This window comes from Sinocyclocheilus grahami, unplaced genomic scaffold (genome assembly GCF_001515645.1).
Source record: "Sinocyclocheilus grahami isolate Dianchi unplaced genomic scaffold, SAMN03320097.WGS_v1.1 scaffold103.1, whole genome shotgun sequence".
Lineage (NCBI taxonomy): Eukaryota > Metazoa > Chordata > Actinopteri > Cypriniformes > Cyprinidae > Sinocyclocheilus > Sinocyclocheilus grahami.
The window spans coordinates 1,155,520-1,177,750 of record NW_015505282.1 but is presented as its reverse complement, the minus strand read 5'-3'; the positions used below and the strand labels follow the sequence as shown (position 1 = coordinate 1,177,750).

The 22,231-nt window shown below is 35.1% G+C and overlaps 1 protein-coding gene across 5 annotated transcripts in view; it reads left to right on the top strand.

Annotated features, from left to right (window-relative positions):
- Positions 1 to 22,231, top strand: part of mark1 (MAP/microtubule affinity-regulating kinase 1) — a 69,535-nt gene that overhangs the window by 17,910 nt on the left and 29,394 nt on the right. For all 5 annotated transcript variants that reach the window (XM_016276528.1, XM_016276529.1, XM_016276527.1 and 2 more), the window contains exons 2-4: positions 11,919 to 12,122; positions 13,084 to 13,137; positions 20,393 to 20,441. In XM_016276528.1, the coding sequence (XP_016132014.1) occupies positions 11,919 to 12,122; positions 13,084 to 13,137; positions 20,393 to 20,441 (307 nt within the window). The remainder of the gene's footprint in view (positions 1 to 11,918; positions 12,123 to 13,083; positions 13,138 to 20,392; positions 20,442 to 22,231) is intronic.

The window sequence follows — 22,231 nt, the reverse complement described above, 5'->3', positions numbered from 1 at the left end:
TTTTAAATCATTTCAAATATCAGTATTCAACGTTTTATGTTTAATATATCAAAACATTATTTATGCATTTGTAAATGCAGGTTAAATGCATTCATGTCTTGCATTAAACAAAATACATGTGTGTAAATACATCTAAATGCCACTTCAGATGCAGCTTCTGTGCTGATTTAATTTGCTTGGTAACAGCCCAAATGTCTTATTATTCTAATTCCCTGATTAAATGTAAGAATTTGACTCAAAAGATAATGGACACTTTTAGAAAAAATGGCTTTATAAAGGTAAAAATGCACATAAAATGCAAAAATCAGTTTAAACTTATTGGAAAAAATTAATTTCTATCGGTATGAACTGACCACCACACAGAATATGAAGAATATTAAAAACATTAGAAGTCTTCGGCAGTCCTTAAGGTACCAGCACAATAACACACTCAGCAAAATATCGTCTAATTATCGTTATCGATAAAATCCCATAAAATATCAAGATATAATTTTTTGTCAATATCGCACACCCCTAGTTTTAAGGTAAAAAAACACATTATTTTCCACATACCGTACATTATTGTTGCTCCTCTATGCCCCTCCTTTCTGAAAAGCGTCGATTTTTTAGAAAGCTTATCGTTCTGAAAAGCGCTGTGTGTTTTGATTGGCCAGCTATCCAGTGCATTGTGATTGGCCGAATGCCTCAAGCGTCTCCACGACATAGCGGCGGCGACAACAATACTACAGCGAGAATAAAAGTTATGTCTTCTCTCTTTGCGTATACATTTGGGCAGTGTTTTGCAAATCTTTCAACACAGTGACGTAGACATGTGGGGGCGTGTTTAAATGAGGTGTTTTAGGAAGGCATGGTAGAGTCTTAACTTTTAGAAAGAATAGAATATCTCTTTGGGTTTGAGACTTTAATCTTAGTGACTTTATGGATCTTATATATGCACGAACAGCTTGTAACACTCCAAAGAGAAAGGAAAACATGAAATCACGTCATATGACCCCTTTAATGAAAATAGGATGAAAGTGTATATATTAGGGCTGTCAGTTTAATGCGTTAATTAATAAGTTATGAAAAAATAATGATATTAAAATATTTTAATGCAGTTAACGCACTGGCCCCGCTCCCAGACCTGTACGTCATCTTACATTTCATAGAGTTGACTGCTGACAAATATGATGTAGGGCAACAACTCCATAAATGCAATTATGTCCTAAAATGCTTCTGTATGAGTTTTTGTCTCATATTGATATCATGATAATTCAATTAAATTCAATTCAAGTTTATTTGTATAGCATTTTTCACGATACAAATCATTTTTTTGTAGTTTTAAATAAATTATCTGTTCTTAGATATTTTTATTTGCCGCCGTCAAGGCTGATGCTCCACCGACAAGCTGCTTCTTCTTCGGCTTTTGCCTTGATGCTGTGGGTTACACCAGCATCATGCCCGCGTGGACACTGCAGACTAGCGGTCTGCATGTGTAATTGCATATCGACGTGGACAACAACACAGGCTGTGCATCGGTTTTCATTTACACTTCTATGGCGTAGAGCAGTGGTCGCCAACCCGTCGATCGCGATCGACTGGTAGATCTTTATCACTGTCCCAGTAGATCCCGAAAAGAAAATAGTAAAATAAGTACAAATGCATTACATTCATGGGGTTATATTAATGTATCACTGAAGGGAACTTAGAAAATCTTTGGAGGGAGTTGAAAATCCGTGTTGCCCAGCGACAGCCCCAAAACATTACTGCTCTAGAGGAGATCTGCATGGAGGAATGGGCCAAAATACCAGCAACAGTGTGTGAAAACCTTGTGAAGACTTACAGAAAACGTTTGACCTCTGTCATTGCCAACAAAGGGTATATAACAAAGTATTGAGATTAAATTTTGTTATTGACCAAATACTTATTTTCCACCATAATATGCTAATAAATTCTTTAAAAATCCTACAATGTGATTTTCTGGATTTTTTTTTCTCATTTTGTCTCTCATAGTTGAGGTATACCTATGATGAAAATTACAGGCCTCGCTCATCTTTTTAAGTGGGAGAACTTGCACAATTGGTGGCTGACTAAATACTTTTTTTCCCCACTGTATATCGAAAATAGCAGAGGACCTAGGACAGATCCTTGTGGCACTCCATGGGCTTTGAATCATTGATTCACCGATTCACTGATAAGAGATATAACACTTGCAGCGAGAGCTATATCACACGACTGCTGTTTGTCCTGAATAGCACGAGTGCAAATGTGATTTTATACAACAGTTCAGTAAATTAAAAGTTAATATTATAGTGTATTATTTTAAACACAATATTGTCTGTTTTTGCTCAGTTTTGCCAGCAAAAATATTACCTCTAAAGCCACAGCAGAACTGTTGTGTATCTCTGAGCAACACAGCGGTGTTTAGTTTCTGAATGAATCCGCGTTTTGAACAAATCGGGTGAATCAATGATTCAAAGCCCATTCATAAAGAGCCGTTTACTGAATGAATCGGCCGTTTGGACGAATCGAATGAATAAAAGACTCATAAAAACATTTACCGCCATCTGCTGGCAGTTTTAGTTAGTTTCTTATTTAGAGTATCATTTCATTAAAAAAAACTTTAATTATGTCATCATTTACTTATAAATGACTTACTTTCTTTTGTTGAACATAAAATAAGGTATTTTGAAGACTGTTGGTGGTTAGGGTTAGGGTTACAAGGCTGTTTTGGTTAAGATTGACTTGCATTGCATGAACGAAAAAAAACTTGAGATGTTTCTCAAATGATCTTCTTTTGTGTTCCAGTTTATGTTGGGCCATTGTAGCCTAAACATTTGTGTAATAAAGTTTATGTTGAATCAAATAAAATATTTTTTTCTTTTAAGATTATGTCTACTTTTTCATTTTACACAAAAATTGCTTTAAATAATCTTTTAGGGGCATTTTCACAGCCAAATGTAATTTGCGATTAATTAGATTAATTAATCGACACATCATGTAATTAATTAGATTAAAAATATGTAACCGACTGACAGCCCTAGTATATATAGTGCAGTCATATGTTTATAAATGTGTATATATATATATATATGTGTATATATAAACTTACGACTGCACTAATAGTTCAGAAGCAGTATTTTACAGAATTATTCAGTTTTGCCTGTATAGCCTTCTTCGAGTGCAAAATCTGCTCCTGGGCAGCACTGGGTATCATGTGTTTGGATCATTCAATACCTCGCTGAGTCACTAGTTACACTGAATGCTGATTGTCAAGGCCTGGATTGGGCTTTCTGCCATTCTGCTCAAAACGCAAGATAATGTGGATCCTAGTTTCGTTTCTTGAGGCTTCAGGAGTGACTTATTCAGTAAATAATTTTCAGTTAAATGCTGGTGTGGCAAGTTTTAGGTGTCCAGCCAGATTTGTTGAAAATTTGACGTTTGCTCCGGAAGATCACAGGGATGACACCAGCTCTGCTGACTGAAAATTGTCATATTTCAGTTATTTTAGTATAAATGTGCTTTAGCTTTTTGTAATACTGAATTCTGCTTGCATTGATGTCAAAAATTGTTTTCTATTCAAGGCAAGGCATCACTAACACAACTCGCCAGTTGTCCTTGTTTAGGGGAGCCGTGACCTTATTTGACTGCTAAGCTAGAAAATAAATGTCCATAAAAGAAAGTTATGTCTTTACACCCAGGAATGGCATGTGGTGGCAGCCAGCATGCATGAAAAAAAAAAAAAAGTTAAAGCAGGAAATGATATCATTGAGAGGACCCAGAAGACCCGCAAGATTGTGTGTCAAGATCAATAAGTCTCTTAAGGATAACTCGATCTTTTTATGAAATGAAAGTTTATACAATGTCATGTGGTGCAATTCCCTGAAAGCTTAATGATTTTCCTGAATTAAAAAAACCTTTCTAACTTGAAAATATAGCCAATTTAAAGTCTTAACTGAGAAAACGCACTATCCATTCCAAATGCAAATGTCTGTAATTAATGAACACTTTGGAATAGAGACCTGAGGTCTCTGTTTAAAGAAGACAATCAGAAGATTATTCCACAAGTGAAAGCGATTTAAGTAAGGGATAATCAACGGCTAGCTGTGCATTAAACGATTTGAATGCACGACGTGGAGGCGAAGAACCACCCGACGTGCAGCGGAGGTACATTCAAATCGTTTAATGCAAAGCTAGCCGTTGATTTTGCCAGCATTCACATATTAAAGATGTTAATAATATTTGCGCTGCAATATTTGAACAGAACGATAAAAATGACGGTTATTTTCGTCAGTTACAACTTGTACAACAAAGAGATGTGTGTGTGAAGTAGCCTACCTGCGCCATGGTGTATGTTACCATGGTTACCGATGTTGATAGGAAGCGCATTAATATAGAAAGTGATTAAACTGACCTGGAACTACCTGTGCAGTTAAACGAATTTAATCAACACCTGCCAGCCAATCAGAATCGAGTGTTCAGACAGACCATGGCATAAATGCAAATAATTCAATGAAATTGGTGCCCTTTGCATCCCTAAGAAATAATCAAACATAAAACAACAAACAAATACATTTGCAATTTAAAAACATAACAATACTATGTATTTCTACAACATTACATAAAAGAGTCAATTAAATATTATTTTAAATCATTTAAATCACATTTATGCTGAGGTTTTTAAGGGTTTTGGCCTGTCCCTCACTATGGTTTTTCTTTTTCACCAGGACTTTTAATTTGCAAAATGAAGAGAAAATGATATAAAAATCACATTTGCATATTGTTCTAAATATAGTCTCCTTGTTAAGCAAAGTTTTTGGCATAAGTGTGCATTTTTATATACATTTTTTAAAATTATTTTATTGGTGTCCCCTGATTTCATGTCAGCCCTGTTACCTTGTAAAATAATGTACATTCAGGTAACATCACTTCTAGGAGGTCTCTAAACCTGGACTCAACACTCTCACTTCTATAATGTTTTATTTTTGAAGATTTATGAGGCTTGACTGAGGCAGTGTCATGCAGTGTCAATACTGTTGCCATATTTAAAATGTCAATTTAAACAATTATTTATTACATTTAATATAATCAATATCTACAAGCAACACCCTTTCAAAGTGTACAACATGTGCTTTTGTGAACTTGAATATTAGCTAGCAATTAGCAAATTTGTTTGAAATTGTCAAACCTGTTACTGTCAACCTGTTACTTTTTAGAGTAACAGGCTTTGACACGTGGGTAACAGGGATGACATTGATTTCGTGAAATGACCCAAATACAATGAAAAACGTTTTGATTTAAATTTACTATAAAGAAAATGTACTGTACTAATATTTTATTTCATATAAAATAAATATTTTACAAAATATTTTGGAATCTAAAACTGTAAAAAAAAAAAAAAAGCCATATGTCCAAGTTATGTTCCAAATTTGAAGTTCATATCACAAAAATTGAGGTTCCTGTGAGATGCTATACCACTGACACCCAAATTTGATTGATTGATTGGTTGTTTGATTGATTGATTGAACGAACGAACTAACGCATTTTCCTGTCACAATTTTTTTATATGTCTGTCACAATATTGCTTATATCACAAAATATACCACCAAAAGCCCTATTCGGATGGGACTAGTTTTTTAAACTACGTGTGCGTTTCGATTCTTATCACCTGGTGTCTGCGATTTTCATGTACAAATTTGGACGGGTCTGTTTTGTACATTCTGTATGTGTGCATTGCGTACAGTCATTCGGATTGATTTCATATATAACCACAGTTTTACTACAAATACCATGGTGAAGCTATATGGCTAGTATAGCAAAAGCATGGTTAATGTGTGGTTACTATAGTTTAACTATTTTATTTTTTTATTTATTTGTAGTAAAACCATGTTTAATTTTCATAAAGGTACATGTAATTAAAGCATTATGTAATTGAGTGCAGTAATGAACGTGAGTAATCTTACCTGACGCTGATGTTACAGTAGCCAGTCTTAACAGTTAACGTGATCTGGCTCTTGATTTTATTATTGCATTACATGCACGGGCTAAGAGCGTCTATGGTAATTCACACTGGCCAAAACACACAAGGAAACACGCCGTGTTGTGAAAAAAATATCGTCGGCAAACACAGACATTTGCTTTTAGGTAATTTGCTCTGGAATTATTACAGAGGTTGTGTGAGAAAAACACTGACGTGGCAGATTCGGACGGGATTAAAATCGCAAAGTACGCCTGTGAAACACAAATTTCTCTAGCGACCCCCTGTAAAACTAGTCCCGTCCGATTAGGGCTAAATATGGAATCCTGAGACTCAGACATTCCCAATCATATGTGTTTGATATGTTTTTTTGTCAAGATAAGACAAACTTTTCATTATAGAATACTGTAGTAGCCCAAGTTTTGTAATATTTATTTATTTAGTCATTTATCAGACATTTTTATCCAAAGCGACTTACAAATGAGGACAACAGAAGCAATCAATTGTAGTATTAAAACAACTAAAAACAGATCCAAAACTAAAAGCTAAAACTTTATAAATACTACTTATACACATTTTAAAAATAAAGAGATTAAATAAAAATGACAAATGCATACAACAAAATTTCAAAACTTTAACATTTAAATGAAAAACAAAAAATAAAGCTAGAAATAATTCAAAATATTAAAGAACAAAAGGTATAAGACTAAGCCAAACATCAAAAAAACAACTACATATGTGTATGTACAACCACACACACACACACACACACACACACACACACACACACATATATATATACATACATACACATTTATAAATTCAATATATATATTATTTCATTTCCATTTAGTTTGTTGAAATATTAAAATAACTCAAATTAAATAAAACTAAAAGCTTAATAAAAGACCTATACAGACATAATAAATTCAGACATAATTGACCCTAAAATTTAAATAAATAACAAAGACAAATAATACAAATCAAATGACAGTAGTTTATCTGTAATCCTAAAAAATAACACTGCCAAACACAAGCTATAAAACAACAACTTATTTTGGATTGAAGCGATGTGGCTTGGTAAACCTTGTAATGCCAGAATAAAGGCTACTAATGGCTGAATAAAACAAAAGAATAATGATAAAGGAATGATGAGGATAATGTCTCATACCTTGTGGAGGTGTGAAAGGTTCGTCGCGTGACAACAGCAGAATCATGAATGGGGCAGTTTGCCGAGTCAGACATGAGGAGACAGCACGCAGGAGAGCTCACAGGGGGCCATAAATCAATTTTATTATCCTGTTATTAGCCTTCTCTAAAGACACACATGACATGGTCATAGAAAAAGATTAATACAATTCACAGTTTTAGAGATTATGTCCTGAAATTTGAAATGAAGCATTAGTAGACTTGTGGCTTTAGCTTCATTGTGTTTCTAAAACCACTTACCACAGCAACATATATTTTTTATACATTTAAAAAATATTTTTAAAATATTTTTATTTTTATATCTCTATTATCATAACAGTCTGAGTAATTCTGATTCTTGAACAGTAAACTTTGAAGTGTTAGCTTTGTGAACACATGTTGATTATGTATCTAGTCAGAAAGACACATGAGCAGCAACCTTTTTATTGTGGGTATGTCATTTGTGTCTCCATGCCGAAAATGTGGGGTGACAGCAAAGGCGTTAAACCCTCCATAATGCTGGACTCATAGACCATCATTACTGTAAACAGGGATGAGTTCAAATGAACATTATGCCACAAATGCTGCTGATAAAGCTTAACATGCATTGAACACGTGACATTCATGCCCTTAAACTAACCTTCATTGTGAGGCAGTAAAGACGGCGTATTGACCAGGGTAAATAGAGGAGATCTTTATTGGGTTACCTTAATGTCGTTGTGTGCCATGAGGAACAATAGAGGAGACACGGTGATAGTAAGACCTAGAGAAAGTCTTTTCTCTAGTGTTAGAGTGACGGACATTGTTTCATTTGTGTTTCATTGCGTTATATAGCACAGGTCATCCTCAGGTCACCAGAGTCACAGGACTTTACTGTACAAGTGACTCAGCAATTATTCACAGCAGGCTCTTCCATTCAGTTCTGGACACAACTTCAGTTCAGTCAGTTTATCTTGAAAGTCCTATCATTGTGTTTCTTGTCAGGGAAATGTACTCTGTAATTTAGTTTGTGTTAGGGATGGGTGAGAGACTCTAGTTGGGGTGGAAATGAAAATTCACCTAGTTTGCAAATACATGTTTACAGATCTTATTGTAAACAATTCATCCATGTGTATGTTTCAGATTTTTGGACTTTGTAATATTTAATCAAAATGTCATAACTGGATCTTTCGACTTTTCTGGTGAGATCTGTCACTATGAACGTTTCATTGTAAAAAAAATTAAAAATTTTAAACCTGTTTAATATCTTTACTATTCATACTGGTTTGTACAAAGTTAACGTGATTTTCGTAAAATGCAGTCTACTGTTGCTAATCTACGGGATGTGCTAGGTATAAAAAAAGGCCTTAAAAAAGAGCTTGATTCCATTCTCACATACTGTTCTTTGTTCACTTGTCTTCACCAGTTGCTTCAGGACTTTTTTCTTACATTAGTTAGTCTAGTATTAGTTTAATTTGGCTGTGGAACTGGTGTTTAGCATTGTGAAATTGTAGTATCAGTTTCTAAAATGTTGATATCGTAACAGCATTGTTCTGGCATAAAATAATTATATTGTTACATAAATCAGTATGAAATCAAATTAGTCTTGTTTTTTTTTGTTTTTTTAGAGTGAAGTAATTTTGAGGGAATGAATTAAGAGAAAACAACAGTTTCAACGTACTCTTCCATGTTCAAAGTCTAGCAGAAACTGTGACGGTCAGCACAGTAATGCCCTCTAAAAACGTGATTCCAAATTCATTTCAATTTGCTTAAATTGAAAACAAAAGCTCACTGAAGACAAGTAAACAGTCAGCAATTAAATAAGATTAAGAAACTAATTACAAGCAATAGGACACAAAAACTACAGTAAAACAAATAAATATGAAATGCCACATACTGTACATTGTATAAAGTAATCAAATATATAAAAACACTGCCTATTCTTCACTGTGGGTGATAAAGTAATCAAATATATAAAAACACTGCATATTCTTCACTGTGGGTGAATAAAAAACTTTTTTTTAAATGTATATATATATACCTTCTTATTAAAGTTACAAAAGTGATTTAGTCAAGAGCAGTGAGAGATTTTCTCTCTTTTGTTGTCTGATTAACATGAATGACAGACAGCAGGAATATTAGACTGCTGCCACTTTAAGAGCTGCCCGGATCCAATATACTGTTACACACTTTGACATGTACAGGTGTGTGTATTTAACCGTTTAAAGCCTATAAAGCAGCAGAAATAGCTCCGTTCAATACTCCCGCACTCTGGGCACCGTCTCTCAAACAGCGCGCGCATATAGCGAAATGAGTTCTCTTTGCCTGCGGATTGCATTTAAAGTTTTTGTGACCGTAGCACAGCAACGTCACGTCAGCGTGTAACTGTGATGGAGACTAGGGCTGCACGATAAATCGAATGCGATTGTCATGCGCATTTTGTTTAAAAAGCCGGTTCTGTAATCAGCAGGAAATCATCATCACGTGCTTTCAGATGGAGCAGCATTTACTACACAGAGCCGTAGTTCACTGACAAGTTACGCAAAAAAAAATCGCAGACGATTTTATTGCGCGATAATGACAGCTGTTTGTATAGCTTCTCAGTGAACTACGGCTCTGTGAAGTAAATGCTGCTCCATCTGAAAGCATGTGAAAATACAAAATTTAATAGAGAGCGCTGTACATTCACTCCCCCCACCTACAATCCCTGCCGGTACGAGACTCGAACCCGCAAGCTTTGGGTTACCCGTCCGCCTCTCTAACCATTAGGCCACGACTTCCCTAAAGATACGCATGACAATCACAGCTTCTGTCGAATCGCTGTCTCGATTCCATTTCGATTTATCATGCAGCCCTAATAGAGACTAAATCTCTACCGATCGACAAATTTCTACCAGTTAATCGTGTCTACCGGTATATCGCCCACCCCTAACTCTTGTTTAGTGAACAAGACCGTTATTTTACTGCTAAGGATTCAACGTTACCTGCTGTGCTGTATGCTGCATGTATTACTCATAATGGCTTTGTTTTTTAGTCATGTCATTACAGTGGTTGGTGAGCTGAATGGTTTGAAAAGTCATTAAAAATTAATAAAACCAACAGTTTTTTTTGTTGTTCTCATTCTGAAAAAAAATAAATAAATCACAGACCAGCCATATGCTTGTGTAAGCACTCTGTTTCTTCTTTCATAATAAGCAAGTTTAAAGTCAAATAATATTTATTGGATGCGGGAAGTCATTTTCAACAAGGCTTTTCCATTCTTGTGTAGCTTAAAACCAATCATATTGTTTCATGAGGTTCAAAATGAGGGCTTTTATGATGGCCAAAGCAGATCAGGTTTCATAGCGTAGACACAGTCTCAGGTAAATGAAGCTCCACTGCTGGGGTCCCAGCGCTCCACTGGTAATGGATTCTGTTGTAAGTGCTCTCTGTGGTTCATACTGAAGGTCTCAGCTCATTTTCCACTTTATCCAGTAGCTTCTGTATATTGACTGCCAGATTTCTACTGCGGCCTAGCTGAAGTTAACTAGCTCCAGTGCTTTTGTCACATTGATGTAATTGTTTGACTGAGCTCAAAAAGTGCTGGAGCAACAACAGAACTAGGGAAGCAAAGGCCTTAAGGGAGTCTTGTACTGTGACACTCATTTCATTCACATAGGACTAATTGTGTGTGTGAGTGTGTGTGAGTGTATGTGTGTGTATGTGTGTTCAGAAACAGCCGGACTGAGTGAAACAGAATTAAACAGAATGCAGGGGTCTTGACAAACTTTAAAAAGTTAAACCATTTTTAACGTGATGTGTTATCTTTAAAAAAAAAATGCTCATCTCGTGAGATGCTGAAAAAAATAGGGACAGAATAACAGCCAAACACATCTGAATGTGTACGGATTCCTACAATTTAAACGTTTCACTGTAATTCTCTTATTTTTTTGTTGAAGGTGATGAGTTTGTTACAAACTTTCTGCTTTAATGGATGATAGTGTGATGTTATTCTTTAAAGGGGATGAATTCCATGCCTCTTGGGTCTTCTGATTGGTCCACAGTTTTGGAATTGACATTGTTGAGCGGCGCTACGTGTAAAAGTTGATATTCTTTTAACTTAAAATCGCAGCATTCATGTGCAAGATGCAATTGAAAAGTAGCGCATTGGATTAGAAGAATGCATTCAGAGAGAACAAGTACAAGTTACACCAGAATGTAATTCTAATGGAATGTTTAAAAAGAAAAAAAAAACTTTTTATTATATTACACATTTTTGTTTGGCACAAATTTTACTTTATATCTATTTTAAACAAGTAGGTATTACTCACACACTATTTAAAAGCGAACGCAGTCTGCCCTGTTACGGCCCAACTTGTTGCTTCAATGTTTTTTCTTGTTGTTTTGAGGTTTTGTAACTTGTAATGCAGTTTTTGTAGACAAAGTAATCAAATCAAAATAAAATATTTGATTTACTTCTCAGCAAAATCTGAAATCCAGCAATAACACAAAGACAGTAGTGTTGATATGATGGCATGAAATCCACAATTGAAATGAGATGTTATTTAAATAATTTCAAATATCATATGTCAATGTTATTTTTTTTTTATTATAGTTTAATTAAATCAACACTTTTTTTGTAGTTTTTAAAATTAATTAGGATCTTATAGGAGTATAGCAAGTTTGAGTGAGTGCATTTTTTTATAATTTTTTTTTTAAATGTCATAATTTTTGGAAATTGCATTTGTTACAATGCAAGATATTGTTTTTGTTTACTTGTAGTTTGAATTGACCACCCTTTCCTTTCGTCTCTCAGCACACGTCTGTCGATGGCTACACGGACACACCAGCACCACCCACGAAATCAGCGAGTCGACAGAGTCTCCCACGCTGCCGCAACTCAGTGGCGTCCATCACAGACGAACAGCCTCACGTCGGGAACTACAGACTTCTCAAAACCATCGGCAAAGGGAACTTTGCTAAAGTCAAGCTTGCCCGCCATGTTTTAACAGGAAGAGAGGTGAGCAGATACATATTTATTGTTTTATGTACTAATGCTGTCAAATGATTAATCGCATCCAAAATAAAGGTGCTTACATTTTGCTTACATAATATATGTATGTGTGCTGTTTATTTATTATGTATATATAAATACACACACATACAGTATATATTTTGAAAATATTTACATGTATCTACATGTACAGTATATATTTATATTGATATAATTTATATTATATATATAAATATTTTTAATATATTAACATAACATATTTTTCTGAAATATGTCCATGCATGTGTGTGTATTTATATATACATAATAAATGTACACAGTACACACACATACTGTATATATTATGTAAACAAAAACATTTATTTTGGATGCGATTAATCGTTTGAAAGCACTAATATATACAGTAATAATGCTAACACTTTTACTACATTGTCATATTTGGAGAATTGAAGAATTCCAGCATTTGAAATTGTCTTGACACTTCATTTTTCATAGAAACACATTGTGATTATTTTAAAAGTAAAACATTCCAATAATAACACTGCAGTTCTTAGGAATGGGTGTAGATTCAAAGACAAAGAAATCGGTGTGAGAGTTGTACAGACTGTGGTTTCCATTTACAAACATAACTCAGAAAGCATATCGCATTATGCATTTATCCTGTTTAACCCTTGACTCTCAGTTCTCCCTCATTCAGGGAAGCGGAAGAGATTCTTTTGAGTTTTATAATAAAGACACTTAGCTAGTGCTGGAAACAGCATGCATTATTTAACAGCCTGTACATCAAAACACGCTTGCAGGACCAAGAGAAACTCCAGATTATGTAAGAAATGGAGCCGTTTTGCTCTGACGCGGGGAGGGATGATGATGCAGATGCCCCGTAGCCTTTAGCTATTCAGATGTATAGCCTATTTATAGGAATCTATAAATATACATATTTCACTGTAACACTGTATTTGCTTTTTAGGTTGCGGTGAAGATCATTGATAAAACACAGCTCAACCCCACAAGTCTACAAAAGGTGAGACCTCAGTGTCTTGAGACAGTTTAATGTTATTTCGCAATGTGAAATCTTAATCATGTTAAACATTTCTCATTTTCTTTGAGCAAATACATGTTTTGTGACGTGATCTTCACACGTTTTTTGACTTTCACCCTGTTGCCTGTATTTTAAGATACAAACATGGACATTACGTTTTGATGTCAGTAGTAAAATTGCAAGACTTCACTCAGAAACATGCATTGTTAGCATGTTTAGCATGTTCCTAGGAATTGTTAGCTCTGCAGTGTTATTTTCCCTAATCATTACATTTCTGTATTTGAATACTACCAACCTTATTTCATTTGTAACATATTCTGTTGTATTTATCTATGCTTGTAATTTGTGTATTTGTTCTTATTTTTGCTGGTTGTTCTCTTTTAAACCAACTTTCTTAGTTCTTCCGGAACATTTATTCATCCAGATTCAGTATTTCAGTACTCAGCAATGAAATTAACAGCTGCATGCTGGCTCTGCTGGAATCTTACCCCAGCACAGAACGATCAGGGTTTTTTCCTCAGTTGTGGAAACCTCTGCATGCAATTAATTGCTATCGGCTCCTCCGCTCATCCGAGAGCATTCCACAAGCTCTGTGTCATTGCACTTTTTTGAGCTCTTACTGTACAACCAGCGTTTGTTGGGTTCTCAAATGCGTTCTCATTTAATCATCATTTTGAATAATCAGTAGGCCCAATCTGATGACTATTTATGTATATTTATATTGATGTTAATTGGTTTTTACCAAACATATGTAAATATGAATTAAACAGTGACAATTTTAGATGCAAAAGATGTTTTTGCCAAACAACCATAAGCAACATTTTCCTGGAAATTATTAAGGTAACATTCCTAACACGTTTTTTGACTTTCACCCTGTTGCCTGTATTTTAAGATACAAACATGGACATTACGTTTTGATGTCAGTAGTAAAATTGCAAGACTTCACTCAGAAACATGCATTGTTAGCATGTTTAGCATGTTCCTAGGAATTGTTAGCTCTGCAGTGTTATTTTCCCTAATCATTACATTTCTGTATTTGAATACTACCAACCTTATTTCATTTGTAACATATTCTGTTGTATTTATCTATGCTTGTAATTTGTGTATTTGTTCTTATTTTTGCTGGTTGTTCTCTTTTAAACCAACTTTCTTAGTTCATCTAGTAGTATTTGCTGTGGTATCAAAGAAGTACTTCGCTTTAAGTAATAAATGGAAAGCAAGTTAAATAGAAATATTTTTATTTTCTTGCTGATCCGAAAAATTATCCGATCTGTGGGTCAGAAACCGTAATGTGGTCCGAACCGTGAGATTTGTGATCCGTTGAACCACTAGTTCCTATGCATTGTTAGCCTGTCATTATCGTGTTTTTTCATGTTACTAGTATGTTTTAGCTTGTTCCAAGGCACTGCTAGCACGTTGCCACCATTTTTATCACACTGCTGACATGTTTTAGCATTTTCATAGATAGACCGAGAGAGAGAGACTGTCAGGTAGATCAAATGTTCTCAATCCGACATAAATATGATAATAGGAGCGGATAAAAGGCTTGCCTTTTTGTCTTGGAGCAGAAAATGTCAGAGTGGCTGTTTCTTGGCTTTTATAAGCAGCGATGACCTTAAAGAGAATGACGCAGCCTCTCATGATGAGAGCAACATCAGAGCTCATGCAAGTCAATCAGTCTGCAGCAGAGAAATCCTCAGTCTGAACATTTTAAAGCAATATTCACGTCCTTTCTCTCCTTGCGGTACATTGGGTGATTTCCAAAATCCCAAAGCTGTCATAAAATGATGTTAGCCGATGACTGGCTCACTCAGTCATTTTTTAGGCTATGTTGACCGGTGGGATATTTGTAGAAGTGTGACATTTTCTTCATACCGTTTCCTTTAGTGGGGTTACTACTAAAGAACCCATTAAATGCTTTGTCAAGCATAGATTTAAGAGAAAATTTGCTGACCTAATGGATTTGAAGGGCCGTTAATGAAGGCATTGCATTGATCAGAACGACTTTCAAGGGCGTCAGAATGACGTCTGGCATTCGCTGTCCACGCTTAAACACCTCTATGAGAATACAACATTGTTAAATAACGTCGTTTTTGTTATTTTCTATATTGATGTAGCTCAACTGGTAGACCATGAGGAAGGTCATGTGACTGTTTCCCAGAAAACACATTCATTTGAAAATGAATCTACTATACATTGGATAAGTATCTTCCAAATGAATGAATGTATGTGAAGTTTTGTTTCCGTACAGTCAATTATCATCTCATTTGAATATTTTAATGAGGCGTGTCCGCCATTGTTTGATTGATTGTGCACATTAGCATTGCGTGAACAGATGGACAGTGAGGTTGTCAGTGAAACCTGCGCTGATCTCTATTGCCTCACGTTTCGACAGCAAGATTAATGACTTCATGTTGAGGTACACACACACACAATGTCAGAGTTTGTCTGTAAATACGGTTGGTTTACCTCCTCCCCCAACAGGGATCATCCAGTTACTCGCCTGGCGTCATAAGTGAATTCTCTTCCGGAACATTTATTCATCCAGATTCAGTATTTCAGTACTCAGCAATGAAATTAACAGCTGCATGCTGGCTCTGCTGGAATCTTACCCCAGCACAGAACGATCAGGGTTTTTTCCTCAGTTGTGGAAACCTCTGCATGCAATTAATTGCTATCGGCTCCTCCGCTCGTCCGAGAGCATTCCACAAGCTCTGTGTCATTGCACTTTTATGAGCTCTTACTGTACAACCAGCGTTTGTTGGGTTCTCAAATGCGTTCTCATTTAATCATCATTTTGAATAATCAGTAGGCCCAATCTGATGACTATTTATGTATATTTATATTGATGTTAATTGGTTTTTACCAAACATATGTAAATATGAATTAAACAGTGACAATTTTAGATGCAAAAGATGTTTTTGCCAAACAACCATAAGCAACATTTTCCTGGAAATTATTAAGGTAACATTCCTATTCAAGATATAGTAGCAGTAAGATGTCTTTGGTGAAGTTTTGTATGCCACAAACACACATACTCTTTCGTGCAATTCATGACTCTGCCACAAGGGTGGTCACATTAGCAAAATTTTAGTGAAATATCGCAGGCGAAAAGGTCCATCGTCTACTGAATTATCAGTAGAGTAGCGATGTATGAAGCACAGCTCAAACAAAAGTCATTTTCAAACCAAGCAGCTTTCTTTTGGTCAACAAAGCAAAGTCATGTGACCAACGTGAACCCAGTTTACGTCAGAAATCTTTCGTAAAATTCCTGATTCTGTGGATTCTTATTAAAATGGCTAGATTCTTGTCAAACAATGGTAAATGTGACCGCAGATTTGGTGTGAACTGATCCAGGGCTGAACCATTGTGTCAGAATTAATAGTCGTTGAATATTTCTCTTGATATTGTTATATCAGCAAGATTTTTAGATTTTTTTTTTTGCCTCCAACTGTTCAGAGGACACATTCCACGGGACAGAGAGAGGTCAAAGGTCAAGTGTAAAGAGACATCGCTGCTGTGCTCATGAAAGCTTAATAATATAATGGCTCTGCTGGAATCTTACCCCAGCACAGAACGATCAGGGTTTTTTCCTCAGTTGTGGAAACCTCTGCATGCAATTAATTGCTATCGGCTCCTCCGCTCGTCCGAGAGCATTCCACAAGCTCTGTGTCATTGCACTTTTATGAGCTCTTACTGTACAACCAGCGTTTGTTGGGTTCTCAAATGCGTTCTCATTTAATCATCATTTTGAATAATCAGTAGGCCCAATCTGATGACTATTTATGTATATTTATATTGATGTTAATTGGTTTTTACCAAACACCACACACAGTGTAAATATGAATTAAACAGTGACAATTTTAGATGCAAAAGATGTTTTTGCCAAACAACCATAAGCAACATTTTCCTGGAAATTATTAAGGTAACATTCCTGTTCAAGATATAGTAGCAGTAAGATGTCTTTGGTGAAGTTTTGTATGCCACAAACACACATACTCTTTCGTGCAATTCATGACTCTGCCACAAGGGTGGTCACATTAGCAAAATTTTAGTGAAATATCGCAGGCGAAAAGGTCCATCGTCTACTGAATTATCAGTAGAGTAGCGATGTATGAAGCACAGCTCAAACAAAAGTCATTTTCAAACCAAGCAGCTTTCTTTTGGTCAACAAAGCAAAGTCATGTGACCAACGTGAACCCAGTTTACGTCAGAAATCTTTCGTAAAATTCCTGATTCTGTGGATTCTTATTAAAATGGCTAGATTCTTGTCAAACAATGGTAAATGTGACCGCAGATTTGGTGTGAACTGATCCAGGGCTGAACCATTGTGTCAGAATTAATAGTCGTTGAATATTTCTCTTGATATTGTTATATCAGCAAGATTTTTCGATTTTTTTTTTTGCCTCCAACTGTTCAGAGGACACATTCCACGGGACAGAGAGAGGTCAAAGGTCAAGTGTAAAGAGACATCGCTGCTGTGCTCATGAAAGCTTAATAATATATATTGTTCATTAGAGAACAAAATAATTAGTTTGTCTCCTTAATACGTGCACTTTTTAAATTCCACATCCATCATTATAATGTCACATTTTCCAGACTTCTGAAAATGTGATCACTTTTTACTTTCCGAACTCAAATTTAAACTTAAAAAATATATATTTTGAAGTACTATTTGCATACTGTTTATTCTCATTATGCAAAATTGTAAGACACACTTTCCATAAACAGGGTGTGCAAAAGGCCTTAAAGAAAAGAAAAAAAAAAGTTTTAAATTAAATTAAGCAAATTAATTTTGCTTCCAAATTGTAAACTCTGTTATAATAATTTAAAATGTTTGGGAACAGTTTAAAATCCTGATTTGTTATATCCTAGCAATATGCATTAAATAACTTTTGCATAAAAATTATTTATTTATTTGTTGATTGATTGAAGACAGTAACACATTTCATTAAGATATGACTAATTTGGGACCAAATATTGTATATTATCTATAAATTAAGGAACTTTTTTTTTGTCTCGAGCAAGAAATGTTGAATACGGTTGCATGGTTCAGCTTGGCGAATTCAGTCAACACTGCAATCCTTGTGAAAATTGAGAAAATAAGATAAGGTCCAAATGAGACAGACATTGATGTAGTTAAATCATCTACTTGTTTTATGTTTGGTAATAATTCATATCTACATATCTAATAGTTCCTACTCCAAAGAACAAGAGATTTTTGCTTTTTATTGCTTTTTTTTTAAACAGTACAAAGAGAAAGTGCCAAAACATTCTCATCTCATCGAGACTGTCTTATTTGAAATGAAAAAAAAATGCTATTCAGTCTAAATGTTAGCATTTGATGTTTGTGTAATTCTAGAGTCTCTCTGTATGGAGGTGTTTTCTTGAGTGACGTTTGTGATCCCTAAAAACGGCCCGTTCCTGGAGAGGCGCACCACAGAACAAAGGCGTTCTTGGATGGCTTTGTCGTGAGCTAAATTGATCTGTCACTCTGTATTGTTGTATCTGTCGGGGCCGTGGTTGATGGAGCTGATGGGGCGCTATACCTTTTCCAGCTTTCCCCCGCTCTGCTCTCCTCAGCGCTCATCACTTTCACTCTCCATGTGACTCGGTATAGTGGCTGGTTTGTGCAAATAGGATACAGATTGTTTCTTATTAAATCTAAAAGCAATAAAGAGACAAATTGTGTGCACTTTAGAGTGAGAACTGTTACTTACTGTACACTGCAGATACACCGTTATCAAACATAATTGTAGAAAAACGCATGAAACATTTCAAATTGTGAACATTTTAAACATTTGCTTAATTACTATTAATAGTAGTATTAAAACCGGAATATTAGCAACATCATTGTAAAGGTAAGTAAAATAATCGTGAGAAATAATAGGAATTTTACGTTTTTCCAGTTACTTCAAACCAACATTTGGTCCCAAACTAATTATCCCCTAAGGAGCAATAGCTTAATTAAAAAGAAGTGGACAGTCATGTTACTTGCAAGGCTGCTACCCATTTTTATTTTTTGTTTTGTTTTGTTTAGTTTTGTATTGTTTTGTTTTATTTATTTATTTTTATTTATTTATTTATTTATTTTTATTTTGTTTTGTTTAACATTCATACAAATCAGCAATTTGAACTGTTAAAAATAATTTTAAGGATTTAAAAAGCCTCATAAAATATATACAAAATTAGAATTGGTCATATATTCAATTTGTCTTCCATTTTCTGAAGTTTAAAACACTGTCTTTCATTGACACTGATGAATAAAGAAAAATTCCCATTGGAGGCCATACTGTTTTTTAATTTTTTTATTTTATTTTCAATAGTTTCAAGCTCTGTTTTGTACCCTGTTTGGCAGAATCTGTCAGTTACTTTAAATTTTTCCTTCTGTTGCTGTTGTTTTCTCATTTGTATGCATGCAGTCTATATTTTGGTGAATTCTGTCTCCCGTCCCGTTGCAGTCACGTGTCACAGTTTGGTCTGCGTGACGACGTGCAGCAGGGCTGGATGCGCTCGTTCATTCATGCGGCACTCATTCACAGAAAACGGCCTCCTGTTGTTTTGACTAAATAAAGAGGATCTGTGAGGAGCTGTCCGAGAGAGGTGTTTGTGTGTATGGCAGCGTTTTAGGATGAAGAGACCCTGGGGGAGGAACCTGGAGTAGTGTTTAGGATCCATCCAGCATTTACCCTTCAGGCCGCTGCGCTGCTAGTGTTTGTCATACAGACTTCTGACTGTGGATTATTTTGACCAAGAACCGCCCACTTAGACAGGAAGAGACTCTGATTGACTTGTGAGGCAAACAACCACAGTTAGTTTTTTTAATTTACTGCTGGGTAAATGCGAAAACAGATATGATTTTTACAATGAACCTGTTGAATCAGTTCACGAATCACACTGAACATTCATTTGTGAATTGGACTGATTCAGTGAATCAGTCAGATTCACAATTCACTGAATTGTTCATGTCTGACACAAAATAATCAAGAACCAGGAGAACCTTTGAGCTTTTTGCACGACTGATGGCGCAAGAAATAAGTTGCTGAAATGCCGAAGGTCAAGTGCTATTTATTGCTAAAAATCATATTTTTCCATGGGAAGTTTTTGTTACTGGCTGAATCTACGCAAAGTATTGGTCACATATTAAAATGTTACAATTCAGAGTCATAAATATGCAGGTAACCGTACATAAAAGATGGTTTTCTCTAATGCATTTTGTCTCTATTTTTACCCACAGCTCTTTCGTGAAGTGAGGATTATGAAGGTCTTAAATCATCCTAATATAGGTAAGACATTGTGCTAAAATTTATTTTAAAGTAAAGATCACTGGACCATATTCTGCCGTTTTATTTGCGTATGAAATTCTCTTATGTAATTAAAGTAAATAAAGTCATAATTTGAGCATATAATGAAATAAGCTGTTTGCTGAAGATGGTGTACATGAACTCAGTTATGATTGGCAAGCATAATCACATGGGAAATGCTGAGTTTGAGCGGGAAATAGTTTAAATGTCCTCTTTTTGTTGGGGAATTTAGGGGAAGTTAAATTAAATTAAAGAATCTTATGAATGCATAAAAAAAAGCTGTATCAAATCAAATTTAAGTCGTTTAAGAATTGTAAAAAATTTTTTACATTAATTTTAATATTATAAATTAAATATTATATTGTATGCTCACAGTGTGTTGGGTAAGTTACTCAAAAACCTAAATCACTACATGTTACTAATTACTTTGTTAAAATTACAATTTGATTACATTACATTACTGATTACTGCATCTATAATATTGTGTGTGTGTATGTATATGTGTGTATATATATATATATATATATATATATATATATAAATATATATATATATATATATATATATATAAATGTGACCCTGCAGCACAAAACCAGTCATACGTAGCATAGGTATATTTGTAGCAATACATTTTTATATAATTCAAAATTATGGATTTTTCTTTTATGCCAAAAATCATTAGGATATTAAGTAAAGATCATGTTCCATGAAGATATTTTGTAAATGTTCTACCGTAAATATATCAAAACTTAATGTTTGATTAGTAAAATGCATTGCTAAGAACTTCATTTGGACAACTTTAAAGATGATTTTCTCTATATTTTGATTTTTTTGCACCCTCAGATTCCAGATTTTTTTCATAAATATATATATATATACAGTGGGTACGGAAAGTATTCAGACCCCCTTAAAATTTTCACTCTTAACAATATTGCAGCCATTTGCTAAAATCATTCAAGTTAAGTTTTTTTCCTCATTAATGTACACACAGCACCCCATATTGACAGAAAAACACAGAATTGTTGACATTTTTGCAGATTTATTAAAAAAGAAAAACTGAAATATCACATGGTCCTAAGTATTCAGACCCTTTGCTGTGACACTCAAATATTTAACTCAGGTGCTGTCCATTTCTTCTGAGCATCCTTGAGATGGTTCTACACCTTAATTTGAGTCCAGCTGTGTTTGATTATACTGACTGGACTTGATTAGGAAAGCCACACAACTGTCTATATAAGACCTTACAGCTCACAGTGCATGTCAGAGCAAATGAGAATCATGAAGTCAAAGGAACTGCCTGAAGAGCTCAGAGACAGAATTGTGGCAAGGCACAGATCTGGCCAAGGTTACAAAAAAAATTCTGCTGCACTTAAGGTTCCTAAGAGCACAGTGGCCTCCATAATCCTTAAATGGAAGACATTTGGGACGACCAGAACCCTTCCTAGAGCTGGCCATCCGGCCAAACTGAGCTATCGGGGGAGAAGAGCCTTGATGAGAGAGGTAAAGAAGAACCCAAAGATCACTGTGGCTGAGCTCCAGAGATGCAGTCGGGAGATGGGAGAAAGTTGTAGAAAGTCAACCATCACTGCAGCCCTCCACCAGTCGGGGCTTTATGGCAGAGTGGCCCGACGGAAGCCTCTCCTCAGTGCAAGACACATGAAAAAACACCTGAAGGACTCCAAGATGGTGAGAAATAAGATTATCTGGTCTGATGAGACCAAGATAGAACTTTTTGGCCTTAATTCTAAGCAGTATGTGTGAAGAAAACCAGG